At 39.9% G+C, this 18,534-nt stretch overlaps 1 protein-coding gene across 21 annotated transcripts in view; it reads left to right on the forward strand.

Annotated features, from left to right (window-relative positions):
• Window positions 1-18,534, forward strand: part of tns1b (tensin 1b) — a 164,234-nt gene that overhangs the window by 132,259 nt on the left and 13,441 nt on the right. For all 21 annotated transcript variants that reach the window (XM_061692732.1, XM_061692752.1, XM_061692730.1 and 18 more), the window contains 4 exons: window positions 10,113-11,543; window positions 13,429-13,607; window positions 15,058-15,196; window positions 17,648-17,743. In XM_061692732.1, coding sequence (XP_061548716.1) covers window positions 10,113-11,543; window positions 13,429-13,607; window positions 15,058-15,196; window positions 17,648-17,743 — 1,845 coding nt within the window. The remainder of the gene's footprint in view (window positions 1-10,112; window positions 11,544-13,428; window positions 13,608-15,057; window positions 15,197-17,647; window positions 17,744-18,534) is intronic.

Genomic DNA, 18,534 nt, shown 5'->3' on the forward strand with positions numbered 1-18,534 from the left:
ATTGTGTTTTCGACAGGAAGAAAGCGTTGAACTGCTCTGGAGTTTCCTCTATAAATTTATTTTAAAATAAAAACAAAAGAAGAACAAAATATATTTTTTTAGCAATAAAAGCACTGTCCACGATTTCCCCGCACTGTATATTTTTATCACGTAGTCAGAATGTCAATGGATGCTTGGCTATCACCGCTCATAAAAGTGCCTGTGCCACATGAGGTGGCAGTTGGAAATAGTCTTTGCTAAAATAGAATTGGTCGGATCTCATTCTCGTCCCGCGAGCGTTGCTGTGTGTAATTGACACTCTGGGTCCTATATACCAGTGGTCCTCAAACTGGGGTCAATTTGAAATAAATTACATCATATCATTTAAAAATTTACATACATACAATAACAAACCCTACCTTAGCTTTGGGACAGTTAAATCGCTGACGTCCTTGTATGAATAAAACGTTTTTTTGTTGTTTTTTGTTATTTTTTTTAACAAAAGGCACATTATTACAGGAATAGTCCTATTTTATCAAGAACAAAAAGCATATTTTGACCACATTTTATTTAAATAAAAAGGTGGTGGTACAAGAATAAAATTGTATTTTTTTTATAATTCATTTCTTGAAATATGACTCATCTGTCATTACACTTTGACTTTAAAATCATAATAATATGACTTTAAACACAACTTAATTCTCATAAGATAACAATTGTTACCCTGACAAAATGCATCTTTGTTCTTGAAGAGAACTTTTTCTCCAAAAAAAAAAAAAAAAAAAGAATTTATCGAAACATTATTTTTTTCTCAAAAATAGGCAAACTTTTTATTCCTATAGAATTTAAGGGTACAGATTGTTGTTATGTTTATTTTGACGTTAGGATTATGAGAGGTTCTGGGAAATTGTGCGGTCTCGATTTGAACAATATTGTTTTGCACACTTGAAGTACTTGAATTGTTTTGTAAGTTTTTTCTGACCAGGATTTTGTATTTTATTTTTATTTTTTTAAATCCCTTGCAGAGTGATGATACAAACAAGTAATCTTGTTAAATGAAGGCATTGCCCTTTTGGTTTACCAAGTCAGTATGTGGCATTTACAATGAGAAGTTTTGTATTTTTTATTTTATTGTTGAGCTCACTATTGGGTTGTGCCACCTATGCGTGTTTTGGTTTCAGAGATTGATATTGACCTTCATCATGCATTTTTGTTTAAACAGCAACAGCTGCTGCAGCAGGACAATGTCAACATTGGGCTTCTTTCCACGCCACTTCTACATAAAAACTCGACAAGTAATCCAAAAACAGTGGGCCATATTAGTCTGAACCTTTTTATGTTAATTCCAATTTTAAAAACAGTTGTTCAGTGTGACGTTTGTAGTCAAGTATTAATAAACATACACATTTTCACGTGCTATACTTGAAAAAAATATGGGTTTTGTTCTGAAATCAAAAACATTTGAATTTTATGGCTGCAACACATTCCAAAAGAAAGTTGAGGAATGCTCATCAAACACCTGTTTGGAACATACCACAGGTGAACAGGCTAAATGGGAACAGGTGGGTGCCATGATTGGGTTGTAAAGGAGGCTCTAACCAGTCGGTCAACCGTGCCTCTCTCTCTCTCTCTCTCTCTCTCTCTCTCTCTATATATATATATAGATATAGATATATATATATCTATATATAGATATAGATATATATGTAGATATATAGATGTATAGATGTCGTTCTCTTTTCTGTATGTTAACAGTGGTTCGTGGAATGAAAGTTCTTTGAAAGAAATTTTGAATTTCATTCACTGTTCAACCACGGTTAACATACAGAAAAGAGAACGACATCTAATGTAACAATAAGGACATTAATTATTGCAACAACAAAAAATAAATCCACATTGCATTGTGGGATTTGCGCGGCTTGACGTCACGTATGCTTGTTTACGTCAGCGTTAGCAGCTAGCTTTGTGAGCGATCACACAAATAGTTACATGGCGAGACGGCCATGCGCTGTCTGGGATTCCTGTTCATTACAGTGTGGTTTAGTTATTGCAGTGTTCTCAAGAATCAGTCTTGTAGTGCATTTCTTTTTTACTCACTTTATTTAGCAAGCGATCAGCACACAGCTAGCATCTATTCGACATGAAACTACATTCTTCTTCATGTCCTTTTCTTCTCCTCTTTTTGATGTAATATTTGTACACAGTGCCCCTTAGTGTTCTGACTGAGATACCACAGTTGGATAAAATTAATTCATCCTAATTGTACCTTTATAACAATTGGACAAATTTGTGTTCCTCTTTTTTAAAATGAATGCCTTATGTTTTTGATACAAGAAATGCCAAGTTTAAATTGAAATCGATTTTTTGTGTGTTTGAAATTACCTCATTGTTTGTAAACAAGAAAATGCAGTTTCCTGTTATATGTGAATTTAGGTGAATTTAAGAAAACTACTGTTGATTATCTATAAGAGGAAACCAATTGGTCGTTCATTATTAAGTGAAATGTCTCATTTTCTCTTGTGTATTCATAATTACTCTTTAACAAAGCAAAAACATATTTGATATTGTGCTAAATCTGGTTAAATGTTAGTTTACGACAGGGCACCTTATGAAACACTGTTTACAAATGTCTGCTTTTCAATAGATGGACATAAAAAATGTTTTTTAAAATAATAAGAATTATTATTATTATTATTATTAGTAGAAGTATCTATTTGGGTCGAGGCTCGCCCTGTTTTTCGTCCACCAAATGGTCTTCTTCAAGGTCTAAAACGTTTGATCGAATTTCCGAGTACTTGACCTAGACTCGCCCCTGCTAAGGAATTTACTCAAGTGATCTGAAGCAGGTATAGTAGCCAAATTGGTGAAACTTTTTTTGCCTTCACTTTCTAATGTGTTCTGAGCATGGAGTCAAAGTATGATGATAATTTTGAGGATTTGCCATAATTCATTGCATTCAAATTTGAAGTGTATAATATTAACGTTCAGCTTTAAAGGTGATTGTTGGATGCTTATTTCACTCAGCTCATTTTAGGAAAACTAGGAACTGGGAAGCCCACCACTTATCTAACACAAGAAAGTCGACCAATTTTTTGGGGAGGGAATGCCAACTTTTATATCTGTCCCAAATTTAACCTGACATTATGTTTTTCACTACATTCTTTGGAGCAATGTTACAAAACACAAACTGGTCCAGGTTGGCATGAGGCACAATGCAAAGTTAGTGTTGGCAAGGTGAAGATTAAGTTACCACAGAGTTATTGTTTACCCAAGGTCCAGAAAGAATTTGCTGTGTCAAGAAGCATTCAATCGTGTTAGTGTGTGTGTGTGTGTGTGTGTGTGTGTGTGTGCGTGTATCTCCTGGGGGTGAATGTTTCCTTTTTGATCCAGTACACATTAGTCAGAGGGACATGTCCTTTCCCACGGTTGTATCTTATCCAATAAAAGGGCCCAAACTGACCAAGCCTTCTCTGCATACCCTGCCAAAAACGTGTCCTACTTTTTTTTGGTGCTCATGCAACCAGATACCTTGCAGTCCATTATTAGTGAGACATTTTGGGTACATTGGATTAGTTTTTGTCCATCCATTGATCCTGGCAATTCAGCAATTTTCGGTTACTGGGAAATATGCAAAACAGGGAGTCCCTCTCTACTACTGTGTTTCTGACTAATTTTGAAACGTATAACCCCTTTGTTCCTTGTTCTGGATTTGCCGCTTCATTCTCTCAGCGAGAAACATGCTTTACCTCTTTGACACTTACAATCCATTATTACTGAGGCCTTTTGGGTACATTAGCATAGAGCAGGTCATAGCTTGAAGGACAGAAATAGGCTTCTGTTCATGAATTGATCTTGGCAACTTAGCAGTTCAGTAGCTGGCCACACAGGGCCAACAGGGGTGTGAACCGCTCTCTTCTTGTCCTTGATCAGGGTGAGCTTTTTGGGCAAAGGCTTCATTCACACTGACTGCGTCAGTGTGCCTTGTCTATGATGGTAAGGGTAATGAGGTTGTCAAGCCAACAAGCTTGGCTCTTTGGTATCGGATCAGGCTTGAGGCCACTACGTTCCTTTGCCACGACAATGCTCTTCAGAATGTTAAACATACTGAAGCTCTTATTATTTTCCAGGCATGGCATTAACCCAATGAGATGCAGAGGTGAAATTTGTGGCCCTTGTGTGTTGGCAATAAACCTTGATGCTATCAGATTTTTAGGGAGATTTAGGCTGCTTTGACTCCAAACATGTCGTTGCTCTGTTTGTACGTCAGCGTCAGCCAAGACTGTAAAGCAAAGGCTTTTGAGGCCAGATTTAACACACAAGGGACTTCTTCTTCCTGCTGTGATGTGTACCCTTTTGGATTCGGCCAGCTCTGGCTGTTGCTGGCACAGAGGCATCTGCTCAGTGACACTTATAATATACTGTAAGTCTACTTAACTTGCAATGGAAAACGATGTTCAGTCATATATACTTTAACATTTTAGTTGACATATAAAGTTTTTAGTTGCAGTTACTGTGATAAGCGTTTGTATTTAATCAACAATATTGTCAAGGTTTGTACAAGGGTTTATGTTAGGAATGCATGAGTGGTCTGTGGCTTTCCCGTGGACACCGCTTTACTCTAGCTGTGGGCCAGACACACTCCACCTCTATTGGTCTTGTCTTGGGTTGTTGTTTATCTTTACTCCGCCAATCTGTCTGAAAATGCCACAGGAAAGCCTACACATTTAACCGTGAGGATGTTTGCCCTTGGACAGGAAGAACCACAGAAAGCATCATAGACACTGATGTATGTCATGAGGACTAAGGCACGGGACATGGGTGAGATGGAGCCTATTCCAGCTAACACTGGTTGCCAGTCAACTGCAGTGCTGTCAAGGGACACTACACAAATATTTATGTCTAGTCCTTGAGTTGCACTCAACATCAAATTTATGGGCTGGTCTTTTTGGAAGCTACATACATACTAATTTAGCCTCTGTATTGTTGTCGGCAGCAAGGTGAGCTCGTGATGATCATGTCTGCCTCACATTTTTGAGATTCTGGGTTCAAATCAGGGCTCTCTCCGTGTATACTCGAGCTTCCTCCTACATTCTGAAAACATGCATATTTGAAGATCTCGAAATGGTCAATAGGTATGAATGTGGGTGTGAATGCTTGTTTGTCTATTTGAGCCCTACGATTGGCTGGCGTATATAAACTGGAAGCATGTATTGTTGTTTCTCCTCTGAAGATAACTTGCATTTTCAGTGTTGGTCAATATTAACTTGTCAAAGAAAAAACAAGACATCCATGTGCCAATGATTTTTCCATCATCCTTATCCTACGCAGCGTCACAGTGGGGTTAGAGTTTATCACAACTGACTTTGGGTGGGAGAGGCAAGTTATACCTCGGATTGATTACGAGTAACTCACAGAGCAGACACCAACACAAGCATAGGGAAAATGGGAGCCACAACAGGAATGCAAAATTGTATTTCTTAAGACTTTTATGGGTATATACATATACTCTTTAGAGAGCCTTCGTGTCCTTCCTTGAGGGTGTCTGTGCAAGCTATCAGGCTTCGGAGAATGATATGTTCGTGTTTTGGTCATCCACCAGACTGAAGTCTATTTAAGCTTCAACTCACCTCTGGAATGAGACACTTGCAGCCAACTCATCGGATTACCCATTATTCACTTGTTCACTAAGCTTTCTCCCCCTTCGCAACTAATGACTCTTGTTTTTTTAAGAGACTCTCCAGAGTGAAATGTTGTTTCATTTTTTTGCATTCATGAACAACAATGTGTATTTGCATTTGGTAGCAAGAGTTAGATTTTAAATTCTATTTCTTTTTACAGACATTGAATACTAATTCGGAAATCTACAGTTCTACAGTTTTTGGTTAAGGTCATTATTGGTCTTTCTTCTCCAGCCCACTTTTAAAGTAACCTTCATATCAGTGGAATTTGAATCTAAGTGCACCCAGAGAAATTGATTTTCTGATCTCTTGATGAATATTTAATAAACTGAAAGAGCCAATTTAGCTTTCTGCACTGTACTTATATTTGCAGAGGACCCTTATTGGCTTCAAATTCTGTCAACAAAGCTAAACTGTATTTAGATGTACTTTAGAACTTTACCCTATCATTTCTGAGCATCTCCTGTAATGTATGAAAAAATACCTGTTCAATTTGACATCTTGATATCAGTTAATATCAACTGAGCATTCTGTCTGTGTAATTAAATGAAGCCCTAACAATATCACTGGTGAATCATATGACAACAATTAGGGATGTCAAATGTATGTTTTTTTTCCAAGGAATACAGCTCTGACCACAATGAAGGTTTGCTTTGTTGCTGTCAATTTGACATTTAGAAGACTAAACTAGTACAGTACTCCTGACCGCGTAGAACAAAAGCGGAGCAGCTTATAAGGGCTGTACAGTACTTGTGTTGGTCTGTTTGTTTTTCTGTTTTAGGTTTGCAGGCTACTTTCTGGTTCATGGAGAATGTTGCCACTGATTAAAAGCTCCCTGTTTTATTTTGATTCCTGAATTTAAATGCACGATATGTATTCTTTTCCTGCTCAAAGTGCTTGGACTTTTAGACAATTGTCATTGTTACTGTCACACCTGTGCTTGGTAGACAACTTACACACACACACACACACACGCACACATTCAGACCGTAGAGTTGTTGAGGGCGTGTTTGCAAGTGTAAAACACTTTCCGCTGCTAAAGGAGTTCTGTTTCCATAGAGTTCACAGTTCATAGTTCAGAGATTAAAAAGGTCACACAGTTGCACCATCTGCCCCCTCCTACAAGCTTAAAATATCCAGCTATGCACCACACCGTTGACACGTAGTGTGTTGTACGTCTTTAATCCTTAGTCATCCTTTTATGTGAGCTTTATCTGTAACTGTCTAGACAAGAGGATTGGGAGCTTCCAGGTCGGATGGCTCGTCATCCATCTGAAGATATTCACTAGTTATTTCTAGTTTCATTTTTTTTTTGTCTGTCTGACAAAGAACATGCGTAACCAAGTGGTCACTCCAGCCAGAACCGTCACAGTCCATCCTCTCCACTTGTTACATAATTCGTAAAAGCTATGGGGTGAGAATGGCAGACATTCTGATTACACAGAGAAAAGAAATTTACCCCCTGGAGAGTATGAAAAACAAACTAATACATCACACATCCACATACTTGGGTTCACTCCCCCCGACACCCAAACAGCAGTCCTATGAGTGTAAAGGCACAGATTACTTAGATTTCCTCAAGAACAAATGGTAGGGATTCTGCAGAGACTCACGAGTCGCATCATCCTGAAAAGTGAAGACTTGCGCTCGATAACAAGGAACGACTAACCTAGGGCCTTTCGATTGATAAGCGAAAGTGACCATTGTGTAATTGTAACGAGTCAAGCATTCACACTAATGATCTCAGAATCAATCTGAAGGAATTGCAATTTTCAAATAAATTCGTCATTTGTTGTTGTCCATCATTATAAAACTGAATTAGCCCACCTCTTGCAGAGGCTATGTTATGGTAGTCGTGCCACAAAGACGGCACAGAACATTATCAGAGACAGCACACATTCACAGAACATTTTTCAAACTTATTCCATCAGACTCCTTAACAAATTAACAAATCAAAATCTGTGAACCACACAGTGCAATATTTTTCTTTTGTAATTCTACTCACTTGAATGTTTGCATCGTGCAATACTTCTGCAACCTGCCAAACTTGAATAGTTGAATACTTCTTTGCACAGTATATACTTTTTTTTTGCACTAACTTGACTATTACTGAAATCGAATGCACTGTCCTTTTTCCTTAAATTGTCAGTTTTTAATTGTTCTTTTGTACATTGCCTAGCTTCTCCTTTCTTTTAGTATTTATCATTCATTCTTTAAAATGTGTTCTTTTTTTTAATTCTTTCAAAAGTGAAGGAAGTAAGAATTGAATTGCTCGGTATTACTATTGTGTTTTTACTGTATAAAAAAAAAACCTCTTGAATCTTATCTTTGACAATGACAATGGCTCAGTTGTTCTGGCTTGTGTTGGTCCACACACACAAACAGAGTTCCTGCATGGTGATATTGTATAAGATGTGGGTGATGTGAATGTACCCTGAACCGAAACACTCAAACTGTGGGGAAAAGAGGTTTCCCTGTCATAAGGACCTAGTAGAAGTTAGAAGTTAAAAAGTACTTTTTCTTGATGAAACTTCTACTTATTTTAAGTGCTATCAACATGTACAATGCAATCTTGTATAATGGTTCATATTTTTAAGGTGAGTTAATATTGAGATGAATCAATCTTTTCCATAGTTTCTGACCGTTTTGGATAGTTAAACATCTCCTGAGTCAAATTGACCTGAGAACATTGTTTTTGTCGCTGAGAAACAACCTAACAGCAGGGTTTCGAATATGGACAGTATTCTCCATCTGTCTTGAGTAGTAGGATGGATGGAGTTCTCCCTGCATTTGTTGCCATGATACGAGTGGGTTGCAACTGTGTGTGCTTGAAAGGAAGGGGCTTACTTACGGAAATGTCAATGGCGACATAAAAATGCAATATGCGTGTAGATGCTCTGCCATGCGTCTACTGAATTGAATCGTGTGGCTTCGCAAGACCTTTAGGGACTTATGTCCTTCTCTCAAACTTTCAACACACTGTGCTTTCTATGTAACCCCCTCCCACAACCACAGTCAAAAAGTTGCCACGGACCTCCCTCAGAAGCACCACACCACAGAGGACACAAGTCAATGAGCAGTGAGTGAGAGTGGTAGCGCTCTTGATCCAGACAGACAGTAAAATAGTGGGAGGGGGAGACGGAACAGTGGCCAGAGCCAACTCCCAAAGACTAATACCGCATGTTCCTTACTGGGCATTCAACTGTAGGACTTTTCCCCACTTTAGTTTTGGGCTGTCATCCACTGCTTCAACAGGTAGGGGAACCTCCTTCTAATGAGGCATTTGAGTCATTTTGAGGCATTCAGAATAGAAAATCAAATGAGTTGTTTGATCATTTTAACTCGATGAGTCACAGTTGGTTTTAGTGCCTGAATTAGAGACAGTAAGGCGAGATCTTGCTTCATTACTTCTATGTTAATCAGCGTGAGTGATGCTTTTTGTATGCATCAGCAATATAGCCTCAAGCTTCAACACAGCCTATTTACTTACTTTATTCTTAATGAATTAAATAGAGGCAGACATCTGTTTAATATGGATATAATACAACTAATTAATTCTTTCCTCGAACGCTAGCATGATATAAATTATGTAATTCCCAGATAATATGCAGCCACAATGTTCCTTTGCAGCGTCTTGTGTTTCCAGAAGTCACATGAAAGTATCTTATAAGTAATTAATTTTTTTGTTGAAGTACAAACAACATTAACTGCTAAAATGGGAGAGCTTTTGTGAGGAAATAATACAGATGCGCAGATGTTTTGGTCACTGTTAAATGTTGAAGACATAAAGCCAGTAAAGGTTTCATCCTATTTTTTATTGTTTGTTTTGTTTACATTTTAAAATACTGCTTTACAATTGGTCAAATTGACAAATAACACAACAGAAGGGCCAATAAGCACACCATGTTGACAATGCGTAAGCCCCATGTGTTTTTATTTACTGGGTTCATTTAACACAAATGGCATCATCCAAGTCTTCCATTCAGTGATCTATATCAGATCCCCATTTTCTGCATTCACTTGATTTAGCTATAAAGCATCCCCTGGCATTGTTTGGGTGGCACAGATTTTTCCTAATTGGCTTGATGAAGCACAAGGCAGGCTTCTGCGATTAAATTGTTTTTCCATACTGCATGCCGTAGAGCTCGCTCATTTCCTGAAGTCAGTAGAATAGGTGGACGTGAGCCAGGATGTAACTTCAGCTGTTTTGGCAATGCCCACACACTTTCCCTATATACCAAACCACAAGAATCCTCAAACAGCTTGACAACCACAGCGCGTAGCAGTAAACCAACACTCTTGCTCATGTGCATACACATCGTCACACCATTTCCTTAACATCCTTTGGACTGGAAAGAGTTAGCTAATTAGAAATGCAAGAGAAAATTTGTCAGCCGAATATCACTTTAGTTTAACGTTTTGTGTGATAAGCACCTCTTATTCTTGTTTTTGCAGAAGTCATCCATACCCAAGGACCTTTGGATGGGAGTCTCTACGCTAAAGTGCGCAAAAAAGAGTCTGTTGATGGGACTGTCACAGCCAATGGGCTCCCACCCACTGCTATTGAACACGCCCTGCCTGCGGTCGACCACGCCTTATCAGTGAGCAGCGACTCAGGAAACTCGACGGCGTCAATTAAAACGGACAGAACGGATGAAGTAGCAGCAGTCCATTCGACCGTGAACCTGCCAAGTGTTCCCACCGTTGAGGAGGTACCTAAAGTCCATCACCACGACCAGCAACCCATCAGCCTGCAGGAGAAACAGGAGCTGGAGCAGCTCCTGGGTGGACTGGAGGGGCACATGCATCGTCAAGGCTACCATGGCTCCCTGACCTCTGCTGTTGAAGGGATACTCCACCGGGTGCCCGCTCAAGTCCATGTGAATGGTCACCGCAACATTGACCGGGAAACTGACATTTTAGATGATGAATTACCGAGCAGTCAAAAGGCCAATAGTGTGGACAGTCTGGGGACGTTCTCCTCAACCGATGGCCGAGCAACGCCGGCGGATCTCTACTACCAGTCGGAATCCATCATTAATGGCCAGGACCATGTGCCGTATCTGGAGCGCAGTGTTGCAGAAAGCCCAGTGGAAACAGTGCAATCGCAAATTTGCATAACAGACCGGCCAGTTACACTGACTCGGAATGATTCAGTCCCAGCCTCAAATTATGTGCCAACTCAGAATCTGTACCGCTCACAGTCATTTAGTATAGATACACAGTCTATGCCGCCAGCTCCCACCCGGTCAACCAGTAGCAGGGATGCCGTCCAACGTGGTCTCAATATTTGGCATCGGTTCGGTGTGCCTGAAGAGCCTGTAACTGTGGGTCTCACTTTCGGGACACCGCCCGCTGCGATAACAATGCAGGCTCAGCAGAACCTTCCACAGTTCCCTCATCACCACAGTGCTTCACAGGAAGAGATTGAGAAATCTATAGAGACGCTCAATCTTCTCATGTTGGATCTGGAGCCGAGCCGTTCTTTGATACCAAAGTCGCAAAGTGCTCCTCTGAGGGAAACCAGTGTTGTCACCACACAGCCATCCTTCTCTCAGAGCCAATGCAGAGCTATCTATGAGGTGGACATGCCTCCGATGTCCAGTCAGGTTAGCCATCAGTCACCCGTGAAACCAAGCACACCGGAGCCTGCCCCTGTGTTTGGATTGAAAACCACCGCAACCAGTCCTTCTTCACCAGCTTCTGCAACTGGTCAGATCCAGCTCAAGGAAATTAACACCTTCCAACAAAGCTCATTGTCCCAGTCCACTGAAGTCTTTGAGCCCCACAAAATCCACAGTGGTGGATCAACATCACCCACTTCAAGGGACTGTGAACCCGACGAAGTCTTCAATGTTGAAGGACTGGTGGCTCAAAGAGTTGCAGGTAAGAAAACAAACTTATTAGGTTACTTACTTAGCTGACTTTCATGCATATTTCCTTTGTAGCATGGCCTAAATACCAGAATAAAAAAGTTACCTTGAATAGCAAAAAAACTTAATTGATGCCTCCCTGATCATGCTTAGAATGGCCTGTTAATAGTTTGAATTGTAACTTAACCATGGATTCTGACAGTTTATCATTTCACATTCTTCTTACATTACCCTTAAAATTAAATACCTTAAAAATGATTTAATTTTGAAAAAATTCCAGAAAAAAATTATACAATTGAAGCAAAGACTCTCCATAACTTCTGCCAACAACCCAGGCTACATCCCTACATACAAAGATCTTTGAACAGTCAAGATGTGTCACTTCAACATATGTCCTTGACACCAATTATTACTTTCCTGTTAGCCAGGATTTTGACACAATATTGTTGCATCTTATGGTGTCATAGGAAGAACCCTAAAAATACACAGGGATTCTGTAAATAGGTGACTTTTTCAAGGAATAGCTAACGATAGGTTCCACAGAAAAAAAAACGTGAATTGGTGCATTTGTGAATAGCGAATAGCAAATCGGTTCACTGTACTTGGATGCAGTAATTATAATGCTGGCTTATTCTGGAATTCCTTCAATTCTTAAATATTGTTTTTCCTCATCAAATATTTTCAGATATGATTGTTAGTCAAATGGATAAAAAAAAAAAATCTTACATTTTAATGAGATCCAGTGAAACACTGCCACCCACCAAGGCCTCACTTATTAATATTAAAGCAGAATTATTACCCTTCAGTGCAATACAAAATAGCCAATCAGTTCAGTTTAATGTTTGCATGTTTCTCGTTCTTGTCCTGACTATAGGACCTCATCAACTTTCCCTTTTTCATTGTCATTTGCCTTTTTTTCATTATTCATCTTTTTACCCAGAATACTCAGCACGCACCCAAAGGGTCACCTCCAGCATTTCCTCTTCTTCTCAGTCTGAACACAGACCCTCTCACTCGCTTTTGGGTTTGTTCCCTCATCTTAATCACTTTTTTGGAGTGATCCTGCAAGTTCTTGTCTGTCGATCTGCATTTGAGTATCTTAACATAACAGTTTTTTTGTAGTTTTTTTTTTTTATCTTTGCTTTTTTTTAAAAAAAATGGACAACATTTTTAAAGTTATACAGAATTTCAGCATTTACTCACCTGTGACACAAGGAGCTCAAAGGGGGTCTAAATTAAACATTAGTATTGTAAATATTGTACTCATTTCCATTATGTCATTTGTCTCTCTCTCACACACACACACACGCACACACACACACTCACGCACACAACTTTGGAAATGCAATGTGGAACTTTTTGATTTTCCAATATTCAGACACAAACAAAACTATATATAAAAAAAACAAAGGTTAAATCTGCATTGGGTCATTTTGGCCCGTTAACATTTTTGGTGTGCTTTAATATGCATCAATTTGATAGGAAGCTAACACTATATAACATATTCCCATAACATGTGCATTGAAGTCTCTAAATTGTCTATCGGTGTGAATCGAAGTGTGAATGGTTGTTTGTCTGTATGTGCCCTATGATTAGCTGGAGACCAGTCCAGAGTATAACCCGACTCGCGCCTAAAGTCTGGCTCAGAAAGGCTCCCGGTCACCCACAACCCTAATGAGGATAAATGGTATAGAAAATAGATGGTTGGACTTCACTATAACTGTGTGTGTTGGTCTATTGACTGAAGGGCCTCCTGCAAATGCTTTGTCAATTTCTGTGTACACAGCAGCCTTAAGAATGTAGTGTGGATTCCCAAGAACTAACAATCCTCACTGTATTTATGAGGCTCCAACTGGCCATTGCTGCATTTCAGCTTACTTAATTGCATACCATCACAGGTGTCCATACCCGTGCAATGTCTCTGGATGAGACAGCAGTTCTGGCCCGGCGTAGGATCACGAGTGACGCTCCAGAAGACGCTTCCTCCCCCGAAGTCCCAGTTCGTTCCCCTGTTCGTTGTGTTTCTCCGGAGTTCGTCAACGCCATCGCCATGAATCCCGGCGGACGACCCAAAGAGGTAGAAAGTCTTTAGTATGGTAACATCAATGAGTTATAGTTTTAACTATTTGGATTTTTAGGGCCCAAGCACCGAGGCTCGTTTGAAGCATTTTTTATATCATTATTATTCTAATAAATGATTCGCCTTTTTGGGGGCCTCAAAATCCCTGCAACCTCCCTAATTTTTGCAAGCATGTGTATCCGGGTGAAAATGTATGTATATTAAATAATTCACTCAGTAGTACCCCAAACGAAATTAGAACAAATTAATTTGGGGCTGGCGGCACGGTGGCCGACTGGTTAGAGCGTCAGCCTCACAGTTCTGAGGACCCGGGTTCAATCCCCGGCCCCGCCTGTGTGGAGTTTGCATGTTCTCCCCGTGCCTGCGTGGGTTTTCTCCGGGCACTCCGGTTTCCTCCCACATCCCAAAAACATGCATTAATTGGAAACTCTAAATTGCCCGTAGGCGTGACTGTGAGTGCGAATGGTTGTCTGTTTGTATGTGCCCTGCGATTGGCTGGCAACCAGTTCAGGGTGTACCCCGCCTCCTGCCCGATGACAGCTGGGATAGGCTCCAGCACGCCCGCGACCCTAGTGAGGATAAGCGGCTCAGAAAATGGATGGATGGATAATTTGGGGCGATCAATTTGGGAATTTGCTCAAATGAGCCGGAATCGGAAGCAGGAACCCTAAGCCTTATTGACAAGGCACATATTTTACCTTGGAAAACTCTCTCAGCACACTACAAAACATATATATATATATAATCAGTAGTGAAGTCAGGAAATCAGGGCCTGTTTTAATTTGAAGACAGCGCTACCTGTTGCAGCAAGGGGCTGTACAGGCCAGTTGTCGCTTCTGCCATCTACTGGAAGAGCATTTAATTGTTCTGCCTGTCACTATACTTTGCTGGCATAGATTGATAGATGAACGGTGATATATTTGTAGTAAATAAATACGTTTTGTAATTTAGTGAAATTAAACAATTTCCTGTGGCGCACTTGATGATACAGTATGCCAAGGCACACAGAAGTTGGGTATCACTATCCTAGAAAGAGAGAAGCTAGAGAACCAAGAAGTTTTGCCTGTGCCGGTGAGTTTGGCCATCATTTCCAGGATTCTTGGACAATTTGAAAAAACAGAATCCCTGGACACCAGTCTTACCAAATGACACAAAATGGTTGTCTTTAATGGCATTTTGGATGAATTCTGGGCGTTGTACTTTGAATTTGCCCAAATATGCCCCAATTTTCCCAAATGAACCCCAATCAGATGTACTGTAGACAGATGGGTGATGCTAAATTGAAAATACTCTTTGTCTATGTGGTGGGTATGTGTCAAAGTTTGAGGATCATTGAGGAGTTGCCATGAAAAAGTAGGTGCGAGGGGCCGTTCATCATTGCAGTATTTCTATCGTCTGTATTTACGTGTATGTATTTCTCCCTCCATATCATTGTTTTACTCCTCAGAGACACATGCACAGTTACCGGGAAGCCTTTGAGGAGATCGAGGGTGGGCCCACCAGCCTGACCCCCTCAGTTGGTGGTGAGGTGCTTCCCCAAACCCCTGCCTTCCCTACCTCGCCACAAACCCCTTACTTCAACCTGTGTAAGTTTTCCCTCTGGCTGGCACTGTGGAGCTCAGGCATAGTTCAGTCAATGAAGGTTGTATTGTCAAATATCTACAGTTCAATATGTCACTAAAAAAAAAAAACAGTTTTCCTCAGAATTTTAATATTTTACGATTTCCGTCTCCATGGTTTAGTTTTAGCAATCAACAGCATATTGAATTAAATATTCTTTTGCGAAATAGTCATAAAATGTTCATGTCAAGATTTTGATTGGATAATGGAAACGTACTAGGTGAAAAACACTGATTGTCTCATGTGATGTTCTGTCACTGTTTGGGGCCACTCGTCTTGATTTTCCTTGGCAACCCCAAATGCAGTTAACTTGTGTTGTGAGTTATCTATAAACAGTTTTGCTGTATATCGCAAAACTTGTGAAAGTTGGACTGTGAGTTCATTAAGTAGTGCATGTGACACCAGATGTTTTGGAAATTCATTTAAGCAGAGTTCACAAATCACATTGCCGAGTGTCCACTTAGACTGGTGTGCACACAGGCCGCAGTTAAGAGGGCGATTTCTTGCTTTGGTAAGTGGGCAATGCAAGTCTCTCTTCCAGAGTTCCACTGTCCCATGTCAGCCACATACAGTTACTTCAACTCCCCTTCCCGGTCCCCTCTTCCTGCCTGAGTGATCCTTGAAGCGGGGTACACACAAACCGATTCTTTAACATCTTATTTTTAAAATATGTGAGACACACCACACAAGGAGTCGAGGGGGGGGGATCGCCACAGGCTATGTGAGCTTATTGCTCTTTTAGTGTCACACACCTGTTGTAGTACCAATATTGAAGTGTCAGAAGCAGCAACAGGGCATCCAGACTGCTGGAAAACACAAATAAGAAAGAGTAGTAGTAGAAGAAGAAGATAGACGATATGGTAACTGCTTATCTGGAAACAACATTGTGGGGAATGACTTGACTTTCACTTAACCAATTGCTCTTCTATTTCTGTGCATGAGCGAGATGCAGATCTCTTCATCATTGGCTATTGTTTAGTTTCTCGTCACAATCACATAATCTGTGGCTTGACCTGCCTCGGTGTTGATCACACACATTAAGATTTGCGATTGTAAATATTGAACAGGTTTAACATTTACATTTGTCAGTGATCCCACCATTTTCCGAGCAGGTCAGGAAGAGAAAAAAATCACTCCTGACTCTTCTCACACCACAGGATAATTGGTTAGGATAATCGGTTGTGACATACGTTAAGCAAGCTTATGCTGATTTTGATCACAAAAAAAGGGAAAATGCTCATATTTGGCCCGATTGTCGGTATGTGTGTACCCAGCTCTATATGCACCGTATCCCAGCCTTGCGCTGCTTTGGCATGAGAGCAACACAAGAGCAGCACTGGTAAACATAACATAATAGTGGAAAGGGATAACACCACACCACAAACATCGACTTACAACTTCTAGAAGTCAAACGACAGTGTTAAAATGTGGTTAACATTCTCTCTGTTTCTGCTGCTCTGTGTGCTGTTGCCATCTGCGTTTGGATTTCTTGTTGCTGCCATGTTGTACTACAGCCAGCACCTGATAAACAACCGACTACCCTTGTCTGATCATTTTGAAAAATCATACCAATGACATTTGATGAAACACAGTGTAAAAGGACCCTATTGAGGTGTATTAGAGTATCTTGTTATGTTGTTTCTCAGGAACAGGTCAATTTGCATGTTTAATGTCATCTATCCATTTTCAATACCGCTATTACTCATTTGGGTTGTATCGTGTATGTGTATTGCGAGAGGTGGGGTACACCTAGGATTGACTGCCGGCCAATCGCAGGGCACATATAAACAACCATTCACACTCACATTCACACCAATGGACAATTTAGTCTTCACTCTTTAATAATGAAAAATAAAAGTATTACTAAATTGTCATTACTCAACTTGAAAATATGTGAAGTGAACCAACCGAGGTGCGTTGCGTATGTTACAAAAGATGAAAGTTTTTATACCAAAAAATTACTAAGTTCAAATGGGTCAATTTGACACCCATAACATAACAGGTGGGAAGTATAATTATGACAGACTCCACTGTAAATGCAAACTAAACTTAAATGACTATGCTGGGGCAGGCGGGGGTCATGTTGTGTTGAGTTTGATGTGGTGTCAAAGCTCGTGCATGTTTTGCTCCCTCCATCAGAGCATGTAGCATGACCACAACCCTTTGTAATTGTCTCAAATTCAGTAATACGATGTGCCAATGTGTCTAGTCTTAACAGGTCTTTACCTCTTACGATTATTAAATCAACATTACATAGACAACGTTAACTTCATATCGACATTTTGGGAAAGACCATTTCTATTTGCGACTATAAGTAGACAATTTATGCTGCCACAGCAGAGCAGGAATTAACTGTTGGGATGGTCACATCATATCATGTCTGATGGTAACAGTTGATCTATTTTTATTCATTTTAGGTCGCTCACCTCCGGGTCTTGCCAAGACTCCACTGTCAGCTCTCGGGTTAAAACCCCACAACCCAGCGGACCTCCTTCTCAATCAAACTGGTTCAGGTTGGTTGCAACATTTTTTAAGTAAATAAAAAAAAAAAAAAAGAAAACTTTTTCTCTGTAAACATAACTGTGAACATTTGATTCTGATCAGTGTTAAAATTTAAGCATTAATAACAAAACATTACTTACCAGAGTGTCCATATTGTTATTGGAGACTGGAGACTTTAAATAGCACACAAGTGTGAATTGTGTCTTTGATTGACTGGGAACCAATCCAGCGTGGATGAATGGAGTGTTACTATTCATTTTTTGTCCTATACGATTTTATTCCAATGTAATGATTCAAAATAGGCAGTAATGTTGACGACTTATGAAGAGGTACTGGTCACCACAGTTTCTCAGATGTGAGACATTTCGCCCAGAGCAGCCCCTAACAGGCCAAATTAGAATTTTAATTGTATATTTTAGTGTATTACAATTAGGGTTTGGCATTGAGAATCGACAACCGATCACAACTGGGACGAACGTATATATACATATATATATCCGGGATTTTTGCTCAAATCTGTACCCAAATTCCAAATTGTCATAATAATAAACAATAATGTTGAGATATTGCATTGTTCTGTAACCAAACCCTTCTTCTACAGTAACTTAAACAATATTTGAACAAACTATTATCCTTGTCTTCTGATTTCAAAACTGGTTATTCCTCAATTTGTTGTGTAATGGTAATAATATGTTTTGGTGATGATTAAACATTTGTATGGTTTCACTGTTCTCACGGGCGGCACGGTGGGGAAACTGGTTAGAGCGTCAGCCTCACAGTTCTGAGGACAGGGGTTCAATCC

This window comes from Phycodurus eques, chromosome 12 (assembly GCF_024500275.1).
Source record: "Phycodurus eques isolate BA_2022a chromosome 12, UOR_Pequ_1.1, whole genome shotgun sequence".
NCBI lineage: Eukaryota > Metazoa > Chordata > Actinopteri > Syngnathiformes > Syngnathidae > Phycodurus > Phycodurus eques.